Source organism: Anas acuta, chromosome W (genome assembly GCF_963932015.1).
Source record: "Anas acuta chromosome W, bAnaAcu1.1, whole genome shotgun sequence".
NCBI classification, from domain to species: domain Eukaryota; kingdom Metazoa; phylum Chordata; class Aves; order Anseriformes; family Anatidae; genus Anas; species Anas acuta.
This window is the reverse complement of record NC_089016.1, coordinates 26,268,550-26,288,395: the sequence shown is the minus strand read 5'-3', so window position 1 is coordinate 26,288,395 and position 19,846 is coordinate 26,268,550. Positions and strand designations below refer to the sequence as shown.

The following is a 19,846-nucleotide window of genomic DNA, read 5'->3' as shown; positions in this document are numbered from 1 at the left end:
CCCCACCAGCAAAGACCAGCCCAACATGCCCCAACCTGGCATTCCCACAGGTATCTGGCACCGCTCGGCTCCCCCAGGGGAGCAGGCAGAGCTGTAACCCCACTGCTGCCCAGGGCTGGCAGGACACAAGCACTCCCCAACACCCCAGGGTGGGCTGCAAGCTGCCTCCTGCTCTGTTTTGGAACAAGGCCAGCTCTGCTGAAGCCAGCGGAGCTGCCGGGGACAAAGGTAACCTCCAGCAAGGCTCTTCACCCAGCTCAGGCCAGCAACCACCCCGCTCAGGTCCAACCATGGCTCTGCTCTGCATGCCCAGCTAGCTGAGTCAATGCAGATGTAGTTGGTATTTTGCCAAGCGAGACAGCAGCCACTCTACGGTAGGGGCTGCTCATTTGTGGTTCCAAGCTACCCTGGCTCAAGTTCATATCATCTTCCAACAGCACCTGATGAACCATGAGCTTCCAAGCAAGGGACAGTCAAGACTGAACAGTGCTCCCAGCTAACCAAACCCCAAGCTTTGCAAACACTTGCCAAATCTTGCTGATATTCCTTCAAATTGGAGGGACAAGATTATGATTCATGAGTGCATTAAGCATGGAATTAGTAGGATGCAGTCAGTTTGAATCACATCCTAAGCAATGCAAGCAGTACTCAAAGGCAAGTGGGGACTTCAAGTGGGATTTACTAGCAGCCAATAGGTTTTGCGGAGCATCATGCCAGATTAGTCTGAAAAAAGAACAATTCAAAGACAGATCAGCCTGGTACTTCTGCTCCAGAGGTCTGCACCAATTCTGTGCTGAAAAATCTAGAGACCAGAAACCTGGACTTGGAATAAAACTGTAGAATTAATTTCTAAAGAAGCAATCAGAGTGAGAATCTGGTTTCAGCAAGTTCTGCAATCAGTCTGTTTTGCAGGATTCGGAGCAGGAGGCTGGTAGCACAGCCTCACACAGAACAAAACTTACCTTATGATTTCAGCATACTCCTTGTCTTTTCCTTTACTGTCCCTCCATTTCCTGAACATGACTGATGCATCCACATTGGCAGGAGAGAATGTGTTGGGCTCATTAAGCAGAGAAATTACACTGAGTAAGATAGTCCTGAAAAAGGTAACCACAACAGCAGGGTCAGGGCTAAAGCATTCATGGGTCATGGATGCTGACAGCTTTTTTTTTTTTTCCCAGGCGAGGTATCAGAAAAGCATCAGAATGCATTGTTTAAAGTCAAACCTAAGCTAAGCACAACTGACCGAGAGCTAGAGTGAAAGCAGGTATTTATGAACTTCAGACCATGTCTGGCAGTGTGGGGAAGGTGATACAGTACAAACCTCAAGGACCTGACTACAGACAGCAATGTGCTCTAGAAAATCTAGAGGGGAGAAGCTCTCTAGCACAAAAAGCTATTAAGGCGGTCCCAGCACCTCTCCAGGCTGGGCTGGGGAACACTTCTGACTTCGAAGTGGTTTTGCACCAATTGAGTACAGCCCAGAGAGTGCTCCAACTGCCTTGCCCAAGGGTTCCCACAGACTGAGCTGCAGAGGCCTTTCCTCTGCTATCTGAAGCCAGAGCTTGTATTCTAACTAGAAAAGAAAACAAGTGTGGGGAGGGAACACAGAGCCGAGTGCACTCTGGCACCTGGCCCACCACTTCTGTTCACGTCCTTGTGACAGCAGTGACCAGCAGAGCTCAGCTCAGACCAACTCAGCTCATCCACACCTCCTGGGGATGGTACAGGGTTGGAAACATGCTTGGTGAGCCTGCTCCTGGTGACATGCAGCTCCCTAGCAGCGAGACGGGCTCTTTGCCTGTCCCCCTGCAGAACAAGGAGGACCGCAGCAACCTGAGGCCTGCTGATAGGGCTGTGCTGCTGCCCCATGCCCAACTGGAAGTCCAGAGGTTGGAGCTGTGGCCAGATATATTCTCTCCTCAGCCCATGCACCTCTGGGGCTGCAGCAGCACGTGTGGCAATGGAAGGACAACATAGATGTTTCCCAATATCCAGGCAAACTGCCAAGCACCAGCAGGATTCAGCTACTGAATCCTCAGCAAAACCAGCATGAACCAGGCACATAAACCCTGCAGATGAACAGCTTTCCTGGGTTTCTAGCAACAGCAGCAAGCTAGCTAGGTACACTTCTCCTCAAGCATTCAGTGAGGGCTACCACCACATCTCACCCAGCCCCTTCTCCTGCATTTCCTACAACCCTCTGCACTCCAGAGCTTCAGCCCCTTGGCACTCACACTGCCATAACAAGCACAAAACTCAACAGCAAGTCACGTCAGGCAGCTCTACACATGCAGCAACCTGGCTGCAGCTACCACAACATCTTCACCCTCCTGAGGTTCTCCCACTGGCAAAAGCTTTCAATGGAAATTGAAGGAAAGACCACAGGCAAGTAATAGGTCCTGGAATACAGCTGTACGCAACAACTGCCCTGCAGAATTGATTAAAGGAACCTAGGGCCCCCTCTGTACTTACATTGATTTAGAGGTGCACTCAGAGCAGTATATGCTAAGCACATCTAACTGTGCATTTAACTGGGATACAGTGCCAGGAAACGCTCGGTCATTTGGATGCTTAGCTTCTTGAAAGACTTTGAAACAAAACACTTATGTCTGGCCAGCCTGCTCAGCATGGCTATCAAGAGAGCCTTCTACAATTTGCTTTCCAAAGGACATAATTCAGTAGGAAGAGAATGACAGCTCTGGAAAAAACTGCTTGGCCAGACTGGAATGATGGGCAGGAGAGTGCCCGTCTTCCACTTCATCTCAACAATTTATTCAAAGGCCTTTGGTTATTCCCAGCCAGGCTATGAAGCCAGGAAGTTAAGTGATTAGATCATGCAAAACCTGGGGAAGGCCCAGGACAGGAATTAGTAGCTGGATTTAGCATCTGCTCTACCCATCTTACTTCAAACAAAGTGAGAAAGGGCAGATTTCTACTGCAGTGCCCCAGGCTCCAAAGTCAGTGCAAAGCCACTTAAGCACACCACCAAGGCCAGTGGCCATGAGTTGTGAGACTGTGCTGCTCATCCCCAGCTAGGGTTTTACATCAGCTCCGGGAATTTTGGTACCTCTGGAACTGTACAATGCTTTGACTCAAACTCTACTATTGTGGGTACACAAGGTACACTAACAAGAAGGGATCCCAGTGCATGGGACCCAACACCACTGACAAGTGACTCATGGGGACTGAAAACACCCTCAGCACCAGATGCAAACTGCACCATCCTAGATACAGACTGACCTTCTGCAATGTTCTTGGGGATCTGTTTCTCATTCAGGCCACACTATATTCAAGCTGTTTGCATGAAGAGCAGGGATTTCAAGCCTGCCTTGTGCTTTTGTGCATCCTTCCCTCCTCATTCTGGAAACAGTTACCTTGTCAGCTGCTCCCTATCAGCTGTCACACTACTTTCAATGTTTACAGTGCCATTGTCTTCATCAGAGCAAGTCCCTCCAGATCCCTTTATCATCAGAGGAGAGAAGCCAGCAGAAGCTCAAGGAATCAGCTCTGTTAAGTGCCTTTTTGTCTTCTTGAATCTATAGAAGGCTCAGAAATAGGTGAATTTCATCATCTAAACCCAAGCAGATATCACGTAGACTGGTTGGGAGTCCCAACCAGTGCATCCTGTTACATACCTTACTGAAAGTTGTTTTTTTTTTCTTCCAGCTGCTATCCACATTATATCTTCTCAAAGCCATTTTCAGAGGTTTAGAGGTAAGCGTAGATTTGTCTTAGCACATTTTTATTCTCTGATATCAAGTAAAAGGTTTACCATTTAGCTGAAGTCAAATGTTAGATATGAACAGCTTGTCAAGCAACTCAATGCACTGTTGGCAGCTGAAAGAGCCAACAAAAGTCAGCATCCTCAGGAAGCAAAGCAGCAGTGAGGCCAGGCATCACCTCTCTTCACAAGGTATGGATGTAGCAGCATCTCAAATATTGTGCTGAGTGTACCTGCTGAATATTGAACACCTCAAAGTACATAGTGGAGCCAGGGGAGATATGGAGAAGGGTAGCCAAAATGATCAAAGACCCTCAGCTCCTAAGACCTGCCACCACTTCCTCAGCTTTATGGCCCTGGGGACACAAGGATAAGCAGCATTCTCTGCCACACAGATCATAGCTGCATTCCTTCACAGGAATGCTGGATGTTTGCCATACTTACTTGTGGCTAACTCATCTTGCTCCAAGTGACAGGGAAGTCCATGTTAAAAAAATAAAAACAAATATGGTTGACACCTTTAGAGGTGGAAGCACAGGTGCTCTCCAAGCTGAATGATATCCCACCCTGCAGACACTTAGCCGTGGGCAGCTGCAGTGAATTGCCAATACTCAGCAGGATTTACAAAATTCAGTAACTAAGGAGGCTACACATGCAGCTCGTTAGAACTGTGCTCCCCTCATGCACCTCCAGTCCTGCTGCCTTCAATCTGACAAACTCTGGAGCCTTGCAAAGCCAGATGGGACCCCAGCAGGAAGCATTTGTATGAGGCATTCAGCCCAACAGGCAGTGGGCTAATATTTAAGGACAAGTTTTGTTGCCACTTGCCAACACATCCAAGGAATGTTTTCTCCTCAGACATCACCCCTAAGCCCAAAACATTCTAAGAGAGTAAGCACCAAAAATCACATTGTGGTAAGGAAAAGCAGCAACCAGAACTGGCAAGATGAGTTTTACATCAAGCTTTCAGTGCTGCATATAATGAAATAGTTAGAATGTGAGTGTGATCTAAGTAATTAATTCCTTAAGCTGCTTCTAAACTCTGTTTAACTTGCTTGACGTCTAGTCCTAACAACTGGAGGAGATATACTGTTTTTTCATACATTTGATATGGTTAATAGCCATGTGAGCAGAGGGACAATGCAACGTAGCTCAGCAGTACACAGTTTAAAATATTATTTATTATTATATTATTTCCCTATGTCACTCCTGCTGCATGGGTCACTGATCTGCCATTTGATGTTTGTTCTGTGAGTTCTTTATTGGTAGCTTTATTGGTAGTGTCTTGAAATTAGAATGAAATCCAGTTGATGTTTCAAAAATGGACATACTAGCCTTGAATGCTGCTGGTACTTAGTGATTGTTTGGTTTTGGCAGCAAAAGAACTACCTAGCTAACTGCTCAAGACACCACACTACAGGACAGGAGATAGGGACAAGTATTAGGAGGCAAACTGCAGGTAGCACTATGCATAATTTTAATCCTACAGGGCCTGAATACTCAGAGATGTCCTTTTCTACTAGTTGGTATCTTAGAAGAGTTTGAATAACATGCCTTGGGAAAGGTTAAAATGTTTGAGATCGCTTTAAGAACATGTAAACCTGTGAATATGGCAGACGGCTCTACATCATTAACACAGCATCAGGACAGAGCACACCCCCAGTATCTTCAGACAGCTTGGTGAATCCCGTTCCTACCTGATTCAAGCTCTAAAACCCCCTAAAGTCTTTAATTCCCTTCCAAACCTTTTCCCAACGCAGGCTTTAGTCTAGGAGAGATGACAGGCCTCTGAGGTCAGCTTTGTACACCACTGGTTCACACTATTACCTGACGTTTTGGGTAGGATTCCACCTCTCAGATGGCAGCTCTCCACTTTGCGGGTCATCTACAGGCGGGTGAAGAATTGAAATACATACATCTCCGTTCTGAAAGACAGAAAGCAAAGTTGAGAACAGCCCGGCTCAAGGTAAAGGTCTGAAGACTCAATTCCATCTCTGGCTGTGTTTGAGCAGTTTTGCCTTGTTGATATGAAAAAAACGTGCAAGAACTGAAAACAGTTCTCAATCCTTCCTAGGTCTGCCATATTAATATGTTCAAAATCTTCCCTTAGTCTGCAAATTGAAATAAAACAATCTCAGGCCAAGATATTTTAGATAATGTAGTTTAGAGAATGTAGCAAAGCAACCAACAACAGTTGGTAAAGTCACGTAAAACTAAATCAGTCTCTAGACAGCACATACTGCCATTGTGATAGAGATAAACTTTAGTCACGTGAGACCTAAAGTAGGGTTAATTTTTTTCTTCCCCAGTGGTAACTGAGTTAGCTACAAGAATCTTTAAATTCAGGGATTTAGCACTCTATCCTAGATCAGGTATCAGGTGCTTCTCCTGGGATGCGTAGAGGTTGAACAGATGGTGCAAGGCAGGCTGAGGCTGCTCCCCAAAGACATAGCTGTTTGAAATATCAGGTGAAAAAGCAGGAGATGCTCCCTGAAGGTTTCACAGAAAGTCCCTCCCTCCCAGCATGCAAGAGAAAGAATATTTTGGCAGCATATGGAAGCCATACAGCTACATAATCCTCAAGCTGTGTTTTTCTCACCAGCATTATAACCTGAATATACATTCAAAGTTTCATAATGCGTATCATTTATAAACTGTTGAGGGATTTTTGAAACAGCAGTGATCCCATGGCTTGCTGCAGGTGAGCAAACCAAGCTACCTGGACGACTACGAGGAGTTCCCATGACAGTGTTCCCACATCGCCCAATTGAGGAATTCAGAAAAATATTGTTGCCAGCAGCTGGCTTCAAGGCCAGGATCTACGTGACTGCTAATCACAAGGGGGTTGTTTTCTTGCAGGTGGGGTTGTTTTCTTGCAGTTGTTTGTCTGAGTGCTTTTGACCAATAATCTTGTGTGAGACACTATCCGCCCCTGTTAAGTTTGCTATAAAAGTCAGGCTATTTGGGTAATAAAGAGAGAGCATGATCTGACCATACTAGTGTTAGGAATGTTTTAACAATTCATGTCCATAAAGAACAGTCCTGTCTGCCTCTGGGCCCTGCACTGGCAATTTAATTCTTGAACCACAGATGCAGTGTGTCCCAGTCTCCCCCTCATTCTAGTCAATTTATCAAGTCTTCAGAAAATACTCCTCAAATTTATGAACCTGTTTGCTTTAGTTGTTCCGAACTTCTATTTCTAACAGTTACAGCCTTTTTTTTTTTTGTCTTCTTCGAGATTAACTTAACACTGCTATAGGTGTGACTGTCCCTGTGAATGGCTGGTGAAGAATGTTTTAATTACTGGTGAAGTGTCAATAAGAAAGTTATTTGTGTTTGTATGAAGTCTTTGATGTCTGGGGGTTTCAGAACAACTGATAACAACTAGTGACTGTTATGGGATACTATGCAAGCCTCTGATATCTGGCCAAGAGTTTAAGAAGAAGAAAAAAAGAAGCTGAAGGACGGCTGGGAGACAAGACCTGCAGGGGATGTTCTATAAACTTGGTACGGTGCCAAAGGAGTACAAAGGGGAAGGACAAGAAAAAACTTGGAGAGGAAGACTACGAGCCTTCAGCATGAAAGACCCCTAGAGACCCCCAGAGGAGACTGATGTGCATGCTCCAGTAGGAGGGACTGGACCCCGGAAGCTAATTATAATAACCTATTTTTTTTAGAAGTAGTAATGAATATGTATTATTCTAGGAGTATAAAAATCAGCTACTTGATGTGGCTGGTGTGCGTCCTGGTGGAGCGGAGACTCCCAGTGCACCCAGTGCTGTTTGCTTACCTCTATTCTTTTAATAAATCCTATTTTTTTTTAATCCTATTTTGAAGATTGAGCCATTTCTAACACTAGTGTCTGTCGTGTTTTCGGCCGTTCTTCCTGCAACATATGGCGCCCAAACAGGCTGAGACCCAGAGACGCTGAGAGACCTGAGAGATGCTGAGAGACTCCGAGCACAGACCCAAATATAGAGATCGCGGTGAGACGCGGAAAAGTGACGTATTGCGGTGAGACGTAGGACATCCGGAGTCCAGTTGCTATGGGAGATTGGAGGCAACTGTGGAAACGGCAGCTGGCTATGGCGGCAGCGCAAGCTTTCTCAGTACCGTCTGGGACTGACAGAACGCCGAGTATGAAACCTGAGACCTCAGGAATGCGGCTGACACGATCTTTATCGTCGGTTCTTGCACCCACCGCGGTTCGGGGTATGACCTCTCCAATAAATCAGTCAGCGGCAGAAATAACTGAGGGACTATCGGGGCAGAGTGCTGATGGGGAGTGGGAGCTGCCCTTCCCACCCCCTGCGCCAAGATTTTTATCAAAATCTTGATAAAGCTGTGCTGCCAGCATCTGTGCCGCTGCCAGGCAGCAATAAATCCACTCGGGATGCTTCGCCAATGAGAGGTGCAGCAGCAGCTTGCGAAAATTGACCTTCACTGGAGGAGTTGTTCAAAGAACTGCTAGTAAAATTCGAGAACTTAAAACTTACGGATTCGGAGGAGCCTCCTTTCTTGTCTGCCCCACCAGAGCTGACTCCCTCATTATCCATCGCTACAACACCGTCGGCACCAAGGAGGGACAGGTGCTCCGACATCATATGTGATGCTTTCATAGAGGGGCATAGGCGTGCTACATCCTTGGCCTGCCCTATTATTATCGACCCTGTGCAAGGCACTGGGTTGTGGCAGCCACATGACTGCAAGCTTTTACAACAAGCTCGAAAAATGGGTTTGGACTATGGATTACAATCCCAGGCGGCTCAACAGATAATACAATGGATTTTTCAAGCAAAACCAATGTGTCCACTTGACTGTCGAAACTTGGCGCGCTTAATGTTAACTCCTTCCCCATTGTTATTGTTTGAAAGGGAATGGTTGCAGTTACCACAGGGGGAAGCGGGTCAACCGCATCAACCGGGGAACCCTCTGTATGGCATTACTGCAGAGATGTTAAAGGGGACAGGTCCTTATCTCAATACCCAGATTTAGTTGCAGTTCCCTGCGATTATTCACCAAACAGCTGCGCAGCTCGCACTGAGGGCTCTTCTTAGTCTCCCGGGGGAAAAGAAAGCACCTCCATTCGCATCTGTAGAACAGGCCCCTGGGGAACCACATGCTAAATTTATCAATCAGTCCAGGCAACCAGATGTGGTGGCACAGGATTGTCAGAGATTTGCTTTTACGGTACCCTCCATTAACAAAAAGGCCCTGGCAAAGCGCAATGAATGGCTAGTGCTTCTACAGGGGATGAGGAATTCCCCTACATTATGTCAATTATATGTGGCCTGGGCATTACAACCAATTTGGACAGCGTGGTGTGACGTAATTATTTACCATTGTATGGATAACATTCGGTTTGGTGGGCCAGAATGCTTCCAGGATTCAGATTTAAAGTTTATTCAGGATACTTTTGAAGCAACAGGGTTGAAGATAGCCCCAGAGAAGGTTCAACAGAAACAGCCATGGCTATACTTGGGATGGAAAATGTCAGACTCTACTATTCGTCCCCAGAAAGGTGATCTAACTATGGTGTTACATAATTTGATAAATGTACAAATGTTCCTGGATAATATTCAGTGGGGTTGCCACATTGTACGGATTACTAATGACAATTTAGCTATATTACTACCTTTATTGAGGTGCAGGAGTGCAGAGCCACAGATTACACTAACAAATGACCACCGGCAGGCTCTTTCACAAATAGCTTCTAAGGTTGCAGCCGTATAGCAGTCATTGCACTCTCCTTCCTAATTAGCGATCATGTGTCTCATCCATTTGCGGTGCTTGGTCAGTGGCAAAAAGAAAAGGGGGAGAGTAAGGGGCGACAAAGACAGAAACAGTATCAGGAGGATGCCACTGACACTAACAGCATGGGTAATAGGAGTAGTATAAGTGACACAGGTGATGGCAAGGGTGGAATGATAGGGCAGCATTTTCGAGTTCTGGAATGGATTTTCCTACAGATTCAGCCAAAAACGAGTGTTCAGACACGGGCAGAAGCTATCGCAGTTAGTACGTGAGGGTTGCTCTCGGAGTATTGAGATCAGCGGGCAGGAACCAGGAGATCTGCCAGGATCATTTGGAATGGTGTTTACAGCAATCCATACCACTACAAGAAGCTGTGTTAGATTACCCAGGACTGGTACATTCCTGAACTCCAAAGGGGCCTCTCTGGCAAGTTATAAGATCATATAAATGGCAGATAGTACCACGGCTTTCGTCCCAACCAGTGGTGGGTCGCACTGTATACACTGATGCATGTGCGGCAAGTAGGAAGGCTGTGTGTGTGTGGTACGAGAACGGAAGTTGGGAGAAATACATAATTCCGGGGGAGACAGGGGATTCATTACAAACATTGGCGCTGTCTGCAGTTGTTTGGGCTTGTCAGTGCTGGATGCATGAGCCAATTAATTTTGTCTCAGGCTCTCTGTATGTTGTCAACATGGTAAAACGGATAGAGGATGCCTTGATACGGCAAACTAAGAGGGACAGATTGTTATTGATTCTGCAGCTGCGAGATGCCATTCAGGGGAGAACTGCACCTTACTGTGTTATCCATATGCATAGTCATCAGTTCTCAATTGGGTTAGCAGAAGGTAATTCACAAGCAGACAAATTGATGAGTATTGATACTTTTTCAAGATTCATATGGGCAACGGCACAGGGGGGGAGAAAAAGCACACAAAAGTGTGTGGCCATTATGAGAGTGCCACAGCAGATCAAGATGGACGATGGTCCAGCGTATGTCAGCAAAAGGGTTAGAAAATTTATGAAAATGTGGGGAGTAAAGCATATCACAGGTGTTCCATATTCTCCCACGGGCCAAGTGATGGTTGAACGATCACATCAGGTTTTAAAGGAACAATTAGTGAGGTTAAAAGAGATCAAGAACATCGATGAGCGATTGTCCGAGGCGGTGTTTGTCTTGAATCACTTATGTTTGACTAGTGACCGAGAAGACCCTCCTGCGAGTATTCACTTTCAAACAATAAATATAGCAGCACCAAATGTGTTCCCTCAAATAAGAATGAATTATACCGAGATCCTGCCACAGGAACTTGGAAAGGGCCATACGGGTACAGAAATACAAGTAACACCTGTGGTTACAATGACACTGCTAGGCAGGGTTTAGGGGCTTATGGTGCGGAGACAAGAGGTAACAACTACAGCATTTGGAACAATCTTACAGCTATGGCCTTACCTCCTGATGTTTTTCTGATTTGCAGGGATAGGGCCTGGCAAGGTATCCCTGCAAATGCTATCGGAGGTCCATGTTACTTAGGTAAACTTACTATATTTGCTCCTAGCTTGTCACAGTTGTGGGAGATCACCGGACATAAATGGGCATTGCTCGCACCGGATTGCAATGGTAATGTTGAATTGCTTGGTGTTGCAGCTAGAGCAGCATTGGCAATTTTAGTGCCAGGAGCAGCAGCTGCGGCCATGCTTAATAATTTAGAAAAATTGGCATGCTGGGCCGAGAAGCAAGCCCATGCCACGACAGAGATACTTGAGGAGATGTTACCAGATCAAAATAGTCTGCGACATGCGCTCTTACAGGATCGAGCTGCTATTGACTTCTTGCTCCTGGCTCAAGGGCATGGGTGTGAGGACTTTGAGGGAATGTGTTGCATGAACCTTTCTGATCATAATGAGTCAATTCACAAATCCATTACTTTCCTGAAAGAGCGCATGAGAAAGATTCAATATGATATCAATCCTCTCAATCAATGGCTCACTGATTTGTTTGAAATGATGCATAGATGGTTACTGGGATTAATCAGAGGGATTAAAGATTCTGTTTGTTGTGGTGTTAATCATCATTGCGTGTTGTATTGTAATAAATGTGGTTAAAGGGTTACTTGCAAAATGGTTACATCGGGCTTGGTTTGCTCAAAAAGAAAAAGGGGGAATTGTTGAGGGATTTTTGAAACAGCAAGGAGGCCATGACTTGCTGCAGCTGCGCAAACCAAGCTACCTGGACGACTACGAGGAGTTCCCATGACAATGTTCCCATATCACCCGACTGAGGAATTAAAAAATATTGTTGCCAGCAGCTGGCTTCAAGGCCAGGATCTACGTGACTGCTAATCACAAGGGGGTTGTTTTCTTGCAGGTGGGGTTGTTTTCTTGCAGTTGTTTGTCTGAGTGCTTTTGACCAATAATCTTGTGTGAGACACTATCTGCCCCTGTTAACTTTGCTATAAAAGTCAGGCTATTTGGGTAATAAAGAGAGAGCATGATCTGACCATACTAGTGTCTGTCGTGTTTTCGGACGTTCTTCCTGCAACAATAAACACTAAGAGAATTACTTTTACAGGTTTCTATCAGCAACAGCACCCTGACATGATTACTCCACAGGAGTACTGTAGCAATGTTCACCACAGCTGATGTCCTCCAGCAAAGCCAACCCCAGGGGCTTGTGGGGTCCCAGTGCCACCCCGCAGGATGGGGTGAATGACAAGGCTGTCACTTGTCACCTTGATCTAATGTACGGGTTGGTTAGAAGAACAAGAGAAACTGAGGATCAGCTTTGTAGGAGGCTGCAAACAGGCAGCTCCCCATTCTCGGCTATGTCCTGAGGACTCTCCAACACTCTGCCCCTGGCAGCTGGAGCACAAAGCAGCAGCACTGCTCTCAGTGGTAGCATCTGTGCCTTTGAACCCCAGGCAGCGATCCCAGCTACAGATAGCAGCAGCTCACCTGAGGAGCCTCCCAAATGTTTCAGTTCACCATGATTAACAATGACATTTGTTTTACAGTCAAATTAGATCCTACTTCAATGGTGGAGGCTTGCAATTGGTATCCAGAATTCAGCTACATTCAGCTACGCACTGAACCTGCCAGGTATGCTAATTTAGCAAGCCAATGTCATTTTGAAGCAGCTTTTTGTCAAGAACATAACTACAAAAAGCAAAGTAGCACTTGGAGCTGCTGAATACCCAGGCATACGCTTCTGTTGCTGGAACAGTTTGTCATAACAAGGCAGTTGTTTTTTTGTTTGTTCATTTGTTTCTTTGTTTTTTAGGGCTCCAAGAGACTTGCACAATCCATAAATATTTTTAATATCACTTTAAGGTGAAATTAACCTTGCTAATGCTAAATTACATTTATGTCTATGGCCTATTCTGTATTTATTCATAATTTCCCCTAGCCTACACAGTTTCTCCATTAAACGTCTCCCAGAAAAACCTAGTGCTGACCAAAAGAAAGCATTGTAGCACACTGGGCAAGTCCCTCATGTCATCAAGCAAGCAGCACACAGACCAACAGATATTTTGCAATGTGAAAACAAAGAGGGAAATAAGGATGTTAGGTTTTGGTGGGGTTTTTTGTTTGTTTGTTTTTTTCAACAATCAACATTACATCTTTGAGAATTCAAATAGGGTAGCACTACATTAGTCTAGAAGAGCACAAGCATCGTGGGGCTTGAGATCAGCACGAGATTTTAGGGATCAGTGTAGGCAAGGGGAGAGCTTATCCTACATACACACATATCCTGAAAGACAGGAACAAGGAGGATGGTGTATTTATAAGCCAGAGGAAGAAAAAGCACAGGAACTAGCCTATACTTTATTATGACAGAACTGAAATGCCTTATTACCTCAAAAATAAAAACCCCAGTATTAAATGCGGGTTTACTTTTTCCTCCTACCTTCAGTTGTTCCTGGAGTCAATTTTTCATCTTTCCCACTGGGACTGGGCCTTTCCAAGATTTGGTTTGTACATAAAAACACCATCCTTGGCTATATGTTAGATTTGATGTCAAGTCCAAAACTCAAGCCAGAAGACTATCAGATGTCTGATTTTAGGAAGTCCCTGGGCATAACAAGGCAATCCTCCTGAGCATCCAGTAATTAGGACGGATTACTACCCTGCTCTGCACTGAAGTTTGGACAGGCTTTTGGGCATTTCTGACTAGAACATCAGTGCAGTTTAGTGTGACATGAAGTGTACTCATTCAGGATGGACATCCAGCAGCAGCAGCTTTATAGAAAAGGACCTTCCAAGCCCAAGGCATCAAGCAAAGCCATCGTTTGTTCACAGTGAGGAAGTGACATTCCTGTTTTGAACGGGACCCAAAGGAAGCCTGCAGAAACTCAGAGACCTGTGACAAGATGACAGAGCTGTACTAACAGGAACATTTGTGAAAAAATGTTTAGCCTCTCAAACTACTCCAAGCAGCAGTCCTAGCAGGCTGACACGTGGTTTGAATATTCTAAAGTTTAACAGGAACCTGACTGGCCTCCACTAAAAGCTTAAATCAAATTTTAATCCAAAACAGGCCTTCAACTTTCAAATACGGCTCATTGAAATTGGGTAGTTTTGAACTGATTGCACTAAGATTAGAAGCAACATCACACCCATGAAACGAAACACTCCTTCTCACTGTCTTTGCACCAGCACTGTTGAAGTCTGTCTTGAGCTGCTGCTCTGTAACACGACAGCTCAGCTCAGCCAGGCTGATAAGCTAAAGATCACTTGATATACGAAAGCCCAGCAAGAAACACAGCCTAGCCTATTTGTGGCACACGCAGGGCAATTTGTGCTATGCCCAAACAGTGGCACAGGAGAACAGCTTGACCCTGCCAGCCCCCATGCTCACGCAGTGCCGGGATGCACCAGGCATCCTCAGCACAGCACTTCCCCGTGCTGCCTTTACCCCGAGCCTCTCCAGGCAGCCTGTTCTCAGCATCAGAGACAACACTTTCAAGCTAGGAAGTGCTGCTTTCTGAAGAGCATTTGTATACAAACGTTCCCCTTCCGGAGCTGCTACATACTCATACCATGATCCAATTACGGATGCAACAGCCCACAGGTGTTACCCTTTGAACGTGACCCACACACGCACTGAACTAAGTGCTGCTCCAAGCTGGCCTGCAGACATTTAGCCCAGAGGTATCTGTTCAGTCTTTTCTGAAGAGCAACCAGGCTGCACAGGACTCCTGAAGCTGGACTCTAGCCCAGCTCTGGTTCTTCTGCAGTCAGAGTGCCCTGAAACCAAGCTCCTTCATTCGCAGAAGATTGTTTCTTGTTTCCCCGTTACATCTTGTTGCATCACACAAAACAGTGGGATAAGCCAAAAACAAAGATGTACTTGAACAGCATACAGATAACCACTAGTTGTGTAAGTATCACAGTAGGGTAACACAAAGACCAAACCAGCTTTCATCCAAGAATCCTCTAAAATTGCCAGCACTTGCAGTACAGTGCTTCATCTGGGGCTACAGGCTGCAATTGCAGGTAGGAGAAAGGCTCCATCCCTGCCTGCAAGAACAGCTTTTCCTACAAATTTTAGTAATTAACTCTTGCTGAACCACAAACCTGACATTTAACATAAACAGCTTACCACTTTAGTTATGGCTAGAGATATGGAAGTATGGACAGTACTAAAATTTAAGGAACTAGAAAGCCTTCTCACATGCCTAGGAAAACTTCTTTTAAAAACCTTACCTCATAAATGTTGGGGTGCCACATTTTGGTCAGGAATCTGAAGGTAGGTGGTGAATATGGATAGTCAATAGGAAACTTAATGTGAGCCTGCAAAAAGAAAAAAATATTTTAGTTAGGAAACAGAACAACAGGAGATCAACAAGCTACCATGACAATGAAAAAGTGGAAAACAATTTCAAGTAAGCCCATTGAGCAGTTCGTTTTACATACCAGCGTCCATGTAGAACCACAGTACAACCCTAGTTTCTTATAAGCAGTCTTTGTAACTAAGCAAGAAAAAAAAATAAACAACACTTAAATATCTGAGCCTTACCAGCCCAGGTCAGTCCTGAGAACAAGCCAAAAGGCGTTTGCCATGTCCTGATTCATGCAGCACTATCCAGCAACTGTTGTTCAACAGGGCAAAATAGATGTGAAAAGACAAGAAAATGTTTTCTTGCTGGGTTCAGAAGCAGGCTAAAATCATTTGCTATGATGAGAAGACCTGTTCTATATGTGCCAGTGCAAAAATTTTAATTTCATCTTTCCAGAGAGAAGATTTGTTAAACACTTGCTTAACTGACTTCTATCTCCTCAATGTATATAAATATCTGAGGGGTGGGGGACAGAAGGATGTAGCCAACCTCTTCTCAGTGGTTTGTGGGGACAGGACAAGGGGTAATGGCTGCAAGTTAGAGCACAGGAAGTTCCGCACTGACATGCGAAAGAACTTCTTCATGGTGAGGGTGACAGAGCATTGGAACAGGCTGCCCAGGGAGGTTGTGGAGTCTCCTTCTCTGGAGATATTCAAGGCCTGTCTGGATGCCTACCTGGTCAGCCTGCTCTGAGGAACCTGCTTTGGCAGGGGGGTTGGACCCGATGATCTTTCGAGGTCCCTTCCAACCCCTACAGTTCTGTGATTCTGTGAACTGACACCCAGGGCTTTTTGCCTTTCTTGTGAGAATAAAACTGGTCTACCTGGGTTCTTAATATCATACTTCTTGCCACAACAAACATGTCTGAATGCTGTTTGTGTCTGTTTAATAAATCCGTGCAACTCAATGAACCAAACGCGGATGGGACAGGACAGTGAGCATTGCCTTTCCATATGCACAAGGTCAGCAGACGGCAGTGGAGCAAGACTGAGCTGAGTCAGTTGTGCAGAGGCTGCAGAGATCCCAGCACTGGATATGACTGCTGTGCTGCCCTGCCACTCGCAGCAGCTGGAAAAGCCAGCGAAGTAGGGAAAAAGGGCTGAACCTGGACAGGTTAAATGGCAGGAATGCTCCTCTCAGAAAATGGGGCTTATGCACCATGCTCTGGGCTGCGGAGCCTAAATCTTCCCCTCAGTGTTGCTCAGCCTGCCAGGACTCCCACCGCCAGCCCCAGGTGGGATCTCTAGAGAAGCACCCAGCCCAGGAGGTGGTCACTGACCTTGTTCACAGGACAAGGCATGGGAAGGTTTTGTCCCAGGTCCCAGAAATATAAGCAGGCAGGCAAACAAATTAAATCACGAGTGATTAAGCAGCTGGCTACAGTTTTACTTACAGACTGGCATACATCTTTGCATCATAACCCAGCTTTTATTGGGCCAAAGTTCCAGGGAGCAAAGAACAGAAGGTTTTCTGTTCAACTTTATAAAACAAGCTGAGCAGCTCACATGGCTTTACGTGCTGCACATCTGCTGGTGCTACTGGCGGCACATGGGTATGTTACGGCAGCATCAAGTCCTTCCACCACAGGAATTTGCCCCAGCATGCTCACAAGCAAACAACTCAGGATTTGCTTAAACAATCCTAGCCCTTGGTTTAAGGTCAGTTACATGAATGGCACTGTTCCAAGAGAGCAGGCAAACGCCTGTTATCACCACACCACTGCAGAAATAAGCTGCTGCAGTGAGACGATATCTGGCTCCAAAATGTGCTGCCCAGGACTGGGAGCAGAGCAGAGATTTACCAAGGGCAGGGCAGATTTACTTCACCTTAAGAACTGCATCTCATAGCTGCAGACTTCTTGGGACTACCAGGGTTTTCCCAAGCCCATTCCTGTGCTTACATGCAGTTTCAGGAGATCTAAGGCTTGAAACAGCCCAAGGACTGAGATTAAAAATACAAGAAACAACAAAACTCAGAATGGGGCTAGCTACAAGATTTCTTGGCAGGAGCTACATGCGTGTCTTCTACACTGGTATAGTTACTAGACAGCTAAAAAACCTTGCCAGCAGCTTATCAACATCATCTTCATACCCCATATACACGGCTGGGGGCTGAGGAAGCAGGTCCAATCCCTCACAACACAGTCTCTCTACTCCCACATACTGGGATGAAGCCCTCAGGGCTGGGTGAAGACCACTGGGAAAGCTGAGCCATCCAGCATCCATGGGCTCTGTGCACGACAGCCATGCAGAAGTTATAGGCCCTGGAAGATGGTTTCCAACTTCTAAATCCTGTTCTGTAGCCATAGCTCTACAATAGAAAAGGGCAATCTGCCAGCCTGCAACAGCAAACATTAGAGAATTAATGAAATTGGTGTTTTGCCATGGGAAGGATGCCTTCTGAGCTCCGGCACCAGAAAATGCAACTGGAGAGAAGTTAGAGAAGTCTTTTCTGCTCATGCAGAAGCAGCTGAGAGCCAAGCTTGCCTGTAACCACTCGCATGTTCGGAGGACTCACAGGAGCACGCTATCTGTCAGTGAGCCTTTTCTAGCTAGCGTTATAAATGAAGTCTCAACTCAATCTGAATTTAGTAATATTTATAAAAGAAATATTTATAAAAGGTATAAAAGCTATAAAAGGCATAAAAGGCAAGTAAACAGCGCTGGGTGTGCAGGGAGTCTACGCTCCACCAACACGCACACACGAACATCAAACATTCTAAATATACAGAACATTGCTTTTACATCCTAAACCCGAGTATGCCTATACATACATACAATCAGGAAAGGTAACAAACAATCCTTTGAGTTCCATAACTTACTAAAATCGAGTACGCCTATACATATTCACGATCAGAAAAGGTAACAAACAATCCTCCAAGTTCCACAACTCAACAGTCTCCATTTTCCACTCCTTTTCTTGATTACATACAAGTCTCCATTTTCCATTCCCTTTGAACAATATGTCTCGCTTTAAGTTGTCAAGCAACTCGGTCTTTGGGCCGGCCTTATGTATCCCGTTCTTCCCAGATCGAAGAAAAGCATAGACAGCTCCTATTCAAGGCCAATAGGCCTGGGTCAAAAGGCACGTCCAGGTCACCAGGGGGCTGAACAGCAAAGGCCTTCAATGGCTGTAGCAGCAGAGGGGCCCATGGCGTAGCAGTCAGATCAGTAAACGAGCCCGCAGTTCCCTCACTGTCTGGCAAACCACACGTGTCTGACTGTGGTCCCACAGGGCTCTTTAAGGCCTCAGAGATTGCTTGCCAGGTGCCGAGCAATCCCACTGCAACCTTGTCATTTTTAGTTGCAGAGTCCCATACCTTGACCTCAGTTTGGTCCCATATTTCAGGCTCATAAACTGTCCAACCCTTAATAAGGAGAAGGAGCTGTAAGGCTACCAGGACAGTCTTTGTTCCTAAGGACGTACGATTCCCCGTAATACACAACTGCTTACCAGCGAGGGGCAGTTGTGTGTGCGGGTCCGCTTCTCACAGCTGGAGCTTCTCTCCAGCTCCAGTGCGCCTATTTCCAGCAACTTTCTGTACGAGCTTCTCTGAGCAGTTTGCTGAGTCTGTCCAAACCTATCTTCATGAGGCGATTAATGTGCCTGTTCCCATCCTGGTCTCTGTTCTGGTAGCCTGTTCCTTTCCATTCCTTCTTTCTGCTTCTTTATTGATTGTTGTATTGAGAGTTTATAGTCATGGAGTAGGCCAGATGAGAAGCATTTTTGTGAAAATATGCAAAGAGCAGTCTGTCCTTGAGAGAGAGATAAACAGGTGGATCTGAGGCCTGGGAAGATAAGGGAGTAGCTTATGCGCTGTAACCACAAGTAGGAGAAACAGTATTTTTTGCAACACTTTTAGGCTTAGCCAATAGGGTAGTGACCAGTAGGCATAATTATAGCTGTGTGTATAAATATACGGATATATGCGCAATAAAGTTGAAGCTTGTATTACCACTCATATTGAGTTGTTCACTTGCTTCCCCACGCCAAAATTGGAGGGTCTCGAACCCGCAATTGATGACATAACTTCATCATATCATGTTGCCTCTTTTTTTTTTTTATCTTGAGGGCAGGCTCCCCTCTTATACCCTTCTCCCCACAGCAGTTCTTTTCAAAGCAACTTTTCATTGGTCAAACAACTTTGCAAATAACAGCAACAGCAAACACCCAGCAACTTCTATGCCTTAATGTTAGGAATTAGCACAAAGGATGTGGACTTGAGTCCGTGGAACAGTTGTTCGATCTGAGCTTGTTCTAAGCAACCAGGGGTAGGCCTCAGCAAATCTCATGGCCTGCTGTAGCTGAGCAAACCAAGCTACCAGAATAACTATGAGAAGCTCCCACGACAGTGATTCCCACATCGCCCAATTGAGGAATTCAGAAAAATATTGTTACCAGCAGCTGGCTTCAAGGACAAGGTCTACGTGACTGCTAATCACAAGGGGGTTGTTTTCTTGCAGGTAGGGTTGTTTTCTTGTAGTTGTTTGTCTGAGTGCTTTTGACCAATAATCTTGTGTGAAACACT

The 19,846-nt window shown here is 45.6% G+C and overlaps 1 protein-coding gene across 4 annotated transcripts in view; it reads right to left on the bottom strand.

Moving 5' to 3' along the window:
• The window catches only part of LOC137846720 (ubiquitin-conjugating enzyme E2 R2-like), a 104,588-nt gene that overhangs the window by 3,221 nt on the left and 81,521 nt on the right, over positions 1-19,846 (bottom strand). For all 4 annotated transcript variants that reach the window (XM_068664834.1, XM_068664835.1, XM_068664836.1 and 1 more), the window contains 3 exons: positions 15,185-15,271; positions 5,552-5,649; positions 963-1,097 (listed from right to left, as the gene is read on the bottom strand). In XM_068664834.1, coding sequence (XP_068520935.1) covers positions 963-1,097; positions 5,552-5,649; positions 15,185-15,271 — 320 coding nt within the window. The remainder of the gene's footprint in view (positions 1-962; positions 1,098-5,551; positions 5,650-15,184; positions 15,272-19,846) is intronic.